Source organism: Triticum urartu, chromosome 2, assembly GCF_003073215.2.
Source record: "Triticum urartu cultivar G1812 chromosome 2, Tu2.1, whole genome shotgun sequence".
Taxonomy (NCBI): Eukaryota; Viridiplantae; Streptophyta; class Magnoliopsida; order Poales; family Poaceae; genus Triticum; species Triticum urartu.
The window spans coordinates 530005441-530016823 of record NC_053023.1 but is presented as its reverse complement, the minus strand read 5'-3'; the positions used below and the strand labels follow the sequence as shown (position 1 = coordinate 530016823).

The 11383-nt window shown below is 40.3% G+C and overlaps 1 protein-coding gene across 2 annotated transcripts; it reads right to left on the bottom strand.

The window, feature by feature from the left end:
• Positions 1-602: 602 nt before the first annotated feature.
• On the bottom strand, positions 603-9713 carry LOC125538513 (synaptonemal complex protein ZEP1-like). 2 transcript variants are annotated; one of them, XM_048701797.1, is made up of 20 exons: positions 9462-9710; positions 9171-9366; positions 9018-9067; positions 7721-7928; positions 7522-7647; positions 7063-7161; positions 6286-6962; positions 5845-6093; positions 5622-5750; positions 5480-5548; positions 5274-5384; positions 4287-4394; positions 4101-4211; positions 3943-4029; positions 3543-3614; positions 3366-3458; positions 3148-3231; positions 3006-3068; positions 1744-1845; positions 603-931 (listed from the first exon to the last, which is right to left on the bottom strand). In XM_048701797.1, exons 2-19 carry the CDS (start codon positions 9325-9327, stop codon positions 1747-1749), a joined length of 2592 nt encoding a protein of 863 aa, XP_048557754.1. In that variant the 5' UTR covers positions 9328-9366; positions 9462-9710; the 3' UTR covers positions 603-931; positions 1744-1746. The 2 variants fall into 2 exon arrangements, 1 of the variants encoding a protein (XP_048557754.1); XR_007296361.1 differs by lacking the exons at positions 603-931; positions 1744-1845; positions 3006-3068 and having other exon boundaries at positions 3195-3231; positions 3543-3665; positions 9462-9713.
• Between the last annotated feature and the right edge of the window lie 1670 nt (positions 9714-11383).

Genomic DNA, 11383 nt, shown 5'->3' with positions numbered 1-11383 from the left:
TAGTCTTTTGTGGCTATAGCATTATGCCAAATTAATCACATTGTCTTTCATGGCTATAGCATTATGCCAAATCAACCACAGCCAGATTTTGATTTTCAAAGGGATCTTGGCTTTCCATACATGTTTGAAAGGTCTGACAGGTTTGACAGTGAACTTGTTTTTATTATTCCATGTCCAAACTATTATGGTAAGGTTTTTACACAAGCTATTGGAGTTGCTCCTATATCATGAACAGTTTCGCTTGACAAAAAATGGCAGTTCACCTGTCGTTTACTGGAAAAATAGACAAGCATACAGATGCGGTCGGAGCTCGAATGCCTCCACACTCTAAGCTAGCCGTCCTGAACCAATCGCTTCCTCGCCATTGGAGGCTGGACCTCCACCAAAACAGCCCCAAGGCTCGAGCAGGACAGTGCGACAAGGACGGTCACAAACACAATAGTGAGGAACGACAGGAAGGCTGAGATTTCATGCAGCTCATGACCAAATGGAAACACACTGAATTTAACATACTTCCCCATCGAGGCATCTACTGCATTTATACACAAACAGGGTTCGTGGGTATAACGATCAGCGCAACTACAAAGCGACTAAGCCTAATATGGCAGCAGCAGCACAGTATCTTTCAGCCTTCTACAAAGAGCAGTCCAAAAAGGTATCAGGACGTTGGGCAGTAATTTCCTGTTGAAATTCTCTATTCCATAGATGACGAGGTCGGTTTATTTACACAAGCGCACCAGCGTACAAGATAACCACTCACAGTGCTCATCATAGAAATGTTCCAGACACACCAACGCACGTTGTTAACAGTCATATGAACACTGGGATGATCGGATATCATGACCAGGGCAGGCAGCAAAATCATCGATTAGACCTATGCAATCCAGATTACGTTTCCATGCTTCTTAAGATCAGCACCAATAGACGTGAGCTGCAAAATTAGGTGTAGTTTCAATTCAGGAGCAGTGAATTTATCTGGAACAGAATATAACATCAAACTTGAGATGCATATGAAACACCCAGCTCTTAGAAATGAAAATGGATCAAATAGTCAGCAAATTGATCATTCTTGTGCTGAAAAACAAAGGTAACTATGGAAGGCAATTACACCATCTATAAATGTATCAAAATTTGAAGACACATGTGTTCTAAAGAAAGCCCATAGGATACCCTCTATAGAGTACGTAGATTGGTTAACTACTGAACTAAAATACTACTCCCTCCGTCCTGAATTACTTGTTGCGGAAAATATACCTCTACACCGATGATCAAGTCCAGATTGTCAAGAAAATGTTTGCAAACCAAGAAACTATAATGCACTAACGGGCCATTCTGATCAGTTGTTGGCAATAAGCAGCATGGAAAAGTTTGTAACCCCAAACTGCAAACTAACCATGGTGCCATGGCGAAAATAAGTTGAGAGCGGTCGCTGTTAAAACAATATTTCTGGACTCAGTAAACTTGTCGAATCATATAACCATTTCCAGAGCATGATTACAGTTTATAGTTCAATATATCTATTAGATTTAAACACTACTTAGCACATCCATCTGTTGTACAAGGAGGTGATTGTATTCTTATTAAACACAAGTTACAAAATTCTAAGCCTGATTGGACGTACACTATTTCCAAGTGACAACTTGAATATTTAAAAGATGCAAATGTTGGGTGTGAGATTGCTATAACGCTGTTCTCCAAAAACGACGAACTGCAACAGTATTGCGGGATATTATTATGGTTTACCTTCTAGCCAAATGCATAAGGGTCATCAGCATATGGATTCAAGGAGCCCTCAGAAAATAATTCACCAATATTGGCAGGATGGGGACGGGATCCTGCAACAACCTGCAGAATGCCAATTCATAAATGTCAAAAGTAATGCAGAACATATGTCACGCAGAGAATCATCATGCTCAGAATGCTTGTCCATAGACAGTTTCTGAACAGATTTTTTATTGCAAAATCAATCACTGTAGAAAAGCAGAGCATGGCTAATGCTTTAAATTGTTTTCTTTCATGCTTACTCAGAACATTGCTAGATACAGTGGGTACACCAAGAGAAAAAAATGGTGATGTCACAAGAGAATAACAAGGAAACAAAGAGTGTGGACTGTGGAGCATTGGAGACTAACTGGTAAAAACACTCGAACAACATTTTCCTCACATTTTGAATGATATCACTGACTACAGTCTAAGGAAAAGTTGTAGCAAAACCTGGCTGCATTGCACCCCAGGCTTACAGTCTGAACTCTACATGGAGTGGTGTTCAATGTGCCATAGTAAATACTCCCTCCGTTCCTAAATGTAAGCCTTTTTAGACATTTCAAATGGACTATAACATACGGATGTATGTAGACATATTTTAGAGTATAGATTCACTCATTTTGCTTCGTATGTAGTCATTTGTTGGAATTTCTAAAAAGACTTATATTTAGGAACGGAGGGAGTAAGATGCATGACTTCTTAAGAGAAACACAATTAGTTACCATTCTTGAATAATCAAACAGAACATATCATTTAGCTAGGATCAGGATTTCAAGAAAACCAACTAAGATTATGTTTGTAAGAGCGTCCATATGAGGAAACATTAAACTGGAAAGTCTGTTAATACAAAAGTATTGGTTAAACCTTTGAAAATCAATACTGGGAAGTTGAAGTACACAGTTATCCTATATAACTAAGTAGTTGATCCCCACTAACATATTTATGTAATTAACCCTTATACAGGTTAATTTGATAAATGCCACTCCAAATCTGGCGATTCCAAGAAATGCCACTGCAATTTCCAAACTTTGAAAAATGCCATTTCCAGTGGCATTTTTCAAAGTCTGGAGTGGCGTTTTTCAAAGTTTGGTAATTGCAGTGGCATTTTTTTATGAATAGACATAATTGGAGTGGCATTTATCTAATTAACCCAATCTCTAATCAAATCTTACTGAAATATATTACAAGCAATTCCCGCAACAACGTGTGGGGTATCATCTAGTTTGTACTGATCATCATACCTTTCTTGTTTTTGTAACATCCTTGTCAACAGTATTTTGCAATGACTTCTGAGTATTCGGTTCCTGGATGATAAAAGACAGTATTAAAATGAATGAACAGGCAGGCAATCAAACCCAAAGAAAAAACAGGAAAAACTTGTACCCCAAACATGACAGTGCTCTTAGTTTTCCTGCGCTTTGTGATTTTTCCATTTGCTGTCTCCACTTCATATTCATGGTGTGTTACCTAATTAAAGGAATGCCAAAAATGGCAATAAAATACACAGCATGTAAAGATGCATTTTCAGACTAACTGAAAATGAAACCTAGTTCATACCCAAAAATGGATGAAAGAAAGAATCTATATGTAACAAAAATCACCTTTCTGTGATTAGTAACATCCTGACTTGCTTTCTCTACCTTCCTCAGTACGTTAGAAATTGGCGAGTGTATAACTCCAGATATGTTTATATCCTGAAACACAACAGAGAACATTCAAGTTTGAAGTTTCTAAAATGCGGGGCAATCAAGTTTATCGTTGAAGAGAAGATATCTTACCTTCCGTTTGGTCTCAGGACCTGGACCTGGCAACTGAAGCTGACTTTCTTTTCTGACATATGGATCTCTCCTCTTTATCAATGGAAGAGAGAATTTGTAACTTAATTATTTCATAATGAATGCCTACAAGTTAATTATGAGATGAACTAGAAAGGAAAACCAGCAAATGGCTAACATTATAATAGTAAAAGGGCAGGATATGGACTGAGAAACTAAGTGATCCTGCCCCAAAATAACGAAATTATAATAAGCAATTTTTCAAGTAGAACATATGCGGCTATTTTTTTCTTGAATTCTTAACATGCTTTGCCACCAAGCAACAAAAATTAAATAGATACCATATACACATTGCTTAGCAAAATAGTGAAATGCAGTTACCAGGCTTGACAAGAGCATATACCTTTTTAGAATTAACTTCCTGATCAACTTGTTGACTTTCGCCCATCACTTTCCACTGTAACTGTAATAATGCTCTTTGCTTCTCCTCCTGCACCAAACACTGTTCAGTATAGTTTCGATTCACAGCCTTCAGAAGAAAAAGGTGTCAAGAATCACCACCTTTGACTTCTGAAGCTCCAGTTCATCCTGTAGTTTCTGACAATCTTCTTCATGTCGAATGTTCACTGTTTTTATTTGAGCTTCATGCTCTTGTCTGAGCGACGACAGCCTCTACATTTTTTTACAGATTTAGTTAGTTAAAAAAAACTGACACTATCAAAACATCTGGTTCAACTTATGACTGACCTCCCTCAATTCATTCTCACCCTGAGAACGAATGCGCTGCAATTCTTCTTTGTGATAAGCCCGAAGAGTTGATTCCTTAAGCTCATTATCCTGTTGAATTCTTGCCACCTGGATATCAGGAAACAACCTCCGTTGTCATTTCAGGAGAAAAACAGCTCTGCTGTACATCTTCACTATAGTATGCAGTATTCCCTAGTCCTGACAGACTGACACCATGCAAACAGTCTTTTGGACAAGTGTATACTGGTGCTATAATGAAGGATTCTACTGGTAACAATATGATTATGGAAGTTCCAAGATTGACAGCAGCATTTTGAGCATAGCTCTATCTGTACCTATACTAAATAGCATCTCTGAACTGCTTCTATTGCTAGACAACTATATAAAGTGGTTTCTGGTAAATTTTCCACTTCAAACATCAGGTATTTTGATTGCTTAAGATCTCATGATGCTTTAAACCAGTCTAAAGATCATTAGTAAGAAGTATAAGAGCTTACAGAGGGAGTAATGTACATTGGTGAAATATACAGTGTGGTTTTCGAACTTTTCACCAGTATGTTACAGATAATTAAATAATAAAAGATAAAGTGGATGGAAATGTTACTCTAAAGCAGTTTGAAGATACTTTGAACTCATTTAGATGTCAGCGAGTACTTCCGTATAACTTCCTATACAGCTTACATGTCAAGTCTAATTAGAGCAAGAATACAAGATACCAAGAAAACTCGGCAGTTTTTTAGGTATTAAAGCCTCTTCAACAGTGAGCAACGTGCAAGAACAAACTTCCTTAGAAGTCTGACATGCGGTTATGTATCCATGCTATCTGAAGGCTAAGCTGAACCGTTCAGCTTACTTTGTTTACTACTCTAGTGCTAACATATTCCATCAAAATTGGTACATGCATTGTCATTATAACTAGATTGTGAATATTTATTTGTTTCAAAATAAATGTAGCCTTTATTGAGAAACCAAACTAGCTCTACCTACCACTGCGGCATGTTCCTCCTTAAGACGCATCAAGCACCTCTCAGATTCTCGCTTGTTCTCTAATATCTTTTCGTTGCATTTGTGCTCCATTTCCCTTATGAGTTTTTCTGCCTGAAATTCAGAACAGTAGGATAGACAGAGTAGCAATCATATTAAGATACCAAATATCTAGCATAAAGAACTTTGAAAGGGAAGAGATGATTTACCTTCTCTTTTTCAGCACTAATGATTTCTACCTTTTCTAATTCATATTTCTTACGGATGACATTGATTGCCTGGAAAATCATTTGTAGACTGTCATTTGTGATTCAGAAGAGAAGTGCTACACAATAAATAGAAATGTGATACCTGATCATTTCTGAGTGACAACTCTTTCAAATGTTTTGATAGCTCTATCTGTTTACCCTGAAGCATGAGATCGTACTGTTTTTTGGCCTCGGTAAGTTGACATTCTGTGGCAGCAAGTGATGCTTGGATCTGGGCAAGAGGTTGAAAAGGTTATATGTTGCCTACAGTTCTACACTCTACAGATCATTACATCATGAGATTGAAAGATATAATAAACACAAACCTGTAACTTTTGTTCCTCCAAACTCTTCTCTCTTTCTACAGAAGAAATATACAACTGTTCCTTCTCATCAAGAACACTGCGGAGCTCGCTGATCTGTTTTTCTTGTGTGTCAACCTGCTGGTCACGCTTAGCAATCTCGCTGTGCAGTGATTCTGTATCGTTAGATTTCTCATCCAAAACTGACTGCACTCTGCCTAGAAGCTCCTGATTATCTGATTCTAGCTTCAAAGTCTTCTGTAACAGCTCTTCCTGCAAAATTCCAATTTCATGAGTAAGGAAGAATACAAGTTAAATAGTACTACCTCCGTTCCAAATTACTCGGCGCAGAAATGGATGTATCTAGAACTAAAATACATCTAGATACATCCATATCTGCGACAAGTAATTCGGAACGGAGGGAGTAGCAGTTATCTGTTTATTCGTAACCAGCTAGTTGCGAACCTTCTGATTTTCAGCAAGGCTAGAATCCTCCAGTAACTTTTGAACTCTCCCTTGTAGTTCCGAAGATAACTTTTCTAAGGAATTCACATTGGAGGCAGATACTTCTGCTTCAGACTCCAGTCTTCTGATTTTATCTTCAGCCACTTGGCATTCTTCTACATGCTGAACCATAACAGCTTCTTGAGTTTTTTGTAACTCTGTGATTCTGGACTTCAGTTCTCCAATTTCACTGTTGAGACCACTATTTTCTGATGTCAAATCTACAAACTGGTTTTGAAGATGTTCCAGTTTGTCCTTAGCAGATCTTGTTATCAGCAGTTTCTCCTCTTGGACCATTCCATAGTACTTATCAAATGAAGAAAGCAATCTAGCGACATGACTTGACATTGATGCATGCTCTTTATCTAGCTCAGCTACCTTAGCCACAAAACTGCTAAGCAATTCATTAGCATCCTTATTGTCCTTGTACAGTCTTTCGACTTCCAGACTGTATCGCTGGTTCCTAAGCTCCAAGTCATTCTTTTCTTTTTCAGCAGATGCAAGGTTTTCTTTCAGGCAAATGCAAACATCTTGCTTTAGCTTTAACTCTTGCTCCATGCACTGCAAGCGGGAGTCAGCACACAATAAGCGGGATTTATTTTCTTCAACTGAACCCTCCAACTGTTTGATGAGAGAATCTGCATTAGAAAGCAAAGACAGCTTAATGCTTGTTATCACTACCGCTCGCTAATATGACTTGTCTCCTCAGTAAATTGGTACAGAAAAGCTAACACTTACCTTTTTCCTTTATGGTAGTATCATTTGCGTAAAGCTGTTCCTTGTAACTCTGATCCATTTCTTCTTTCTCTTGTTTGATCCGCAAAATCTCCTGTTTACCTGAGTAAATGGGACAGTTGACAATGTTATCACATTATTATGTAAATATTCCTGCTGAACATTTCACTATTGAGGGGTCAGCAAAAAACAGACCTGATGTGTTATCAATTGGGAGCTTTGCTCCTTAATTCAAAAAAAAGTTGTAAATATATTTAGCAGACTGCTAATTATTCTATCTATAAGCATATCATATAAATAAGCACAGAATTGAAAATGACATCAGAGTTTAGATGCATAAACAACAGTATAGCAGATAGGGGCACGCACATAGGCGATATGCAGTGTATAGTGGTGAGTTACCTAGTTGTCAGCATTCTAAAAGATTGGCACTAACTGAGAAGTGAGAAGAGACAAACCGACCTGACATGATGCTTTGTTCTGCACATTCCAGCTTTGCCGAGGAATCATGCAGCAAGCAGTTCAATTCATCTAAAGCTTTAGAGTTCTTCCCAAGCATCCCCTCGAAAAACTTCTTATCTTCCTCAGCTGCCATTGCATTGTTTTGCCAGTTAGAGCTAAACAACAGGTGTGCATGAGAAAATGCCACAAAAAACATTACCTCTTTCTGCCTGACTTGCTAACTGCTGCAGAGTTTCAGTTAACTGATCGCACAGCATCTTTGTTGAGGAAACTTTTGAATCTAGCCCCTGCCAGAGCTTCGAATCCTCAGTCTGCTTTACCTTAAGCTTCATGTTTTCGTTGACAGCTTGTTGAAGCTTTGCTTCTAACATATTTATCTGTTCTGTTGCTCTTCTCAGCTTGGTATGCTAAAGTTATATAACGCGTGTGCATCAGTAATAGGGTATTCTGTGAGAAACTAATTTAATATGTTGCTATGTAAAAATACTGCAATATGATATAATTTTGTTTTGTACTTGAGCCAACATGCCATGACAGCAGAGCACTGGAACATCTAAAGCATGAAGGGTGACTGGTAAAGTGGTAACCAAAATCTCATACATATGACATTCTGAATTTAATAGAACTAGATGCAACAAGCATATAAGTCATTGTGACACGGTGGTGATTATAAAGGACAAGCCTGTATTTAAATAAGTTCAGGACTAGCCATCAGAAATAAGCCCATTGAAATAAGATAAATGAGAAATGAGAAATCGGAATTTCACCTAATCTGCCATACGTTTAGCAGAACCTAAAGACGGAAACATATCCTATATTTTCCAGGTGAGCAATATACAGAGCTCCTTCACAAAAATAGGTCAACACTTTAAAGGATGGATACTACCAGAGAAACAAACACCGAGTATGCTTCATATAACATGCCATAGGTTTAGCACAGTTACATATATGTAACATATGGGGAAATAAAGGGAATCTAAACACCGCAGAAGGACGCATAAATCATGAGATTCAGACTACATATAACACATGCAGCCCCAGAACGATAAAGTTTCACATTAGTATGCTGTGCTACCACCTTTTTTGGTCTAGCATTTCACTGTCATGTCAATGTTGCATACATGATTAAACAATGGGTTAACAAGGATACTGCAGTTCATCTGTTTTGCACACAGAGTAATAAAAAACATCACAGGATCCAAGACAAAACGAGAAACAGAAAAACTACCCTTGTGTTATGCGAGCAGAGTAATACAACTGGGACATAGCATACAACTATGCAATTTTGGCATTGATGAACCAGAAGACAGATGGTCTTCAATCGGCTCCACCCAAACAGATAACAATTCTATGCAGAAACCTAATTAGTGGCACGGTGACAGGATGTTTGGCTAAATTTCAGAAACAATTCGCAGTTCATACAATTGAATGGTAGGAATTCGCTCAGTCAAGTGCCCGACAGATGACCAAAAACTGCATAATGTTCAGAAATGTACCGCCATTTCTAGATCAGACTTCACTGAAGCCTGCTCCTTGACTAATTTCTCTGCAAATAGACAGAAATTAAGAGGAATCGGGAAATCAGTGCAACGCACGAAATAAACAGCCTCCTCAATCAAAGCAGAGAGAGAGAGAGAGCAAATCGGTACCTGCTGTGATCTTAAGGTTGGCGAAGCTCCCGTATGTGCTACCTCCAGCATCCGACGAGGGCTTGGGGTTCGTGGCCTTCCCAGCCGTAGAGGTGGCACCAGCGAGAGATCGGAACCCATCGAGGCCCCTAAGCCCCGAGAGCCCTAGCTTCTGCATCCTGTCACCGAACCCTAGGTTTCGCCGGGGGCGGGAGAACTGCGGCCAGAGCAGGAGAGGATCTAGATGGTTCACCCCAAATTTCTGGAGGTCGGTGGAATTTAACTAGTCGCAGCATGTCGAAATGCTCGTACCTCGGGAACCAACGGATAAAACCGCGGGCGGGGTTGAGACAGCGGGGGCGCGGTGAGGTGTAGGACGGGAACGGCGACGGCGGAGGCGACGCGCGTGAGAGGCGGATGGGTTGGGGTGAGGCGGCGGCGGCGGCGGCGGCGGCGACGCTATGCTACGTCACGGCGACGGCCGCAGCACCGGGGCGCACGGGCCGCGGAGGAGTGAGAGGGGGGGAGGAAGGTACTGGACGAAATGGCGGAGAGGACGGTGGAGGGGATGGGTTTTGACTCCGCGCTACAGAGTTCGCGCGCTTGGCCGCGCGGCTCGGTTTTGGGCCTGTTGGTTCGTTTACTTCTTGTGGGCTTCTTTCGGAATACATTTCCGTGTCCCCTACTCCTTCGTGGGGTTACTAAAAGAACTCCTTCATTTCTCAAAAAAAAAACTAAAAGAACTCCTTCACCCAAAAAAAACTAAAAAACTCCTTCGTGGAGGAAAGCACAGGAAAATCGTTGCAACGAGAGCAATGCGCGTATGTCGGTTACGGTCACACGCTCCAGGGCAGCGATGTACTGTTATCTGTTATCTTTTTTCAGGGCAGCGATGTACTAGTACTCCCGGTATCAAGTCATGTTTTAATATTTGATATATCTGTATTTAGATAAATCTAATACAAGAATTTTGGAACGGATGAAATATTTTTTTTACAGCTCCCACGAAATGTTGGGATCTGGTTCATTGGGGCTTTGGAGGGAGTTGATTGGCTCATTTGTAAGTGGATGTATCGCTGTCGGTAGGCCCACTATAGTCGGTTGTGTTCGGTCTACCTCATTCACTCCCGAGCGCCCCTGCTAGGGTTTCTGCTTGCCACCCGCGCCCGTCTGCCGCCCTACCACCGCCGATGGATCTCCTTTCCGGCGGTACCTCCTGCTTCGCCATTGTCGTCACGCTCCTCTTGGCCCGCCGGCATCATGGCCGCCCTCCCTCCTACTCGCACGTTGTCATCGAGGCTTCCCCTGTTCCTCTTCGAGAACCACCGATACGGTTGCCCCTGTCTCCATCTCAACATGGCACCCGCCGGGTTCGGGTGCAGGTAATGGTCGCCCAAACTCATACCCGTGTCATTATTTTTTGCCCATACCCGTACCCGTACCCGCACATCGGGTTTCAAACTATTTCCATGCCCATACCCGGCTGGGTGCGGGTAATACCCGCAGGTAAAAAATACCCATCTCAATCACCTTATCCAGTTCACACTTCATCATGTATTTTTCAACATTTACACATATATACCTAACATTTCGCATGTATACTTCAACATTCAATACATATATACCACATTTTAGCATTTGAGCACATATAGATGATGATTTGTTGCGCGATGGAATAAAAAGAATGATATTGATTTTCAGAAATGGATAGCAATAAGCACGAAATACATGGGTGAGTAGCATGTACGTGAATTTTTAGAGAAACATTCACACCTATTCTTTTTTTAATTTCAAGACAAACAAGACATATACGATTTTCTCTAATTTTCTTTTATTGAAGGTAATTTTGCATCCCCTTGTTCGAAATAATGAACCGAAGGAGACTATATAATAAGATTAACAGAACCGTGAATTCACAAAACAAGATCAACACATTTAAATAAGTTCATGCACATGCGTAAGGAGAGAGGATTTTGGGTTGAGGTTACAATGGCTAGGTTCCTTTAGTGAATGACACATGGGGCCTAATGTTAGAAGAAATTAGTTTATGGGTATACGGGTACGCGGGTGCACGGGTATGGGTATTGCATTCCCATACACATACCCGGCTTATCGGATGGGTACAATTTTTCTCCATTTATAAACCCATGGGTATTTATTTGTTCCAAACCCTTACCCTAATAGGATTTTTACCCGTCGGGTTCGCGGGTTGCGGGTACCCATTGCCATGCTGA

Excerpts from the sequence above, each read along its gene's own strand:
- LOC125538513 (XM_048701797.1), bottom strand. The coding sequence starts at position 9,327 with ATGCAGAAGCTAGGGCTCTCGGGGCTTAGGGGCCTCGATGGGTTCCGA. Across the intron at positions 5,751-5,844 it reads TGGAGGAACAAAAGTTACAG|ATCCAAGCATCACTTGCTGC; the intron begins GTTTGTGTTTAT and ends CCTCTTGCCCAG. Across the intron at positions 3,459-3,542 it reads GTCCTGAGACCAAACGGAAG|GATATAAACATATCTGGAGT; the intron begins GTAAGATATCTT and ends GTTGTGTTTCAG.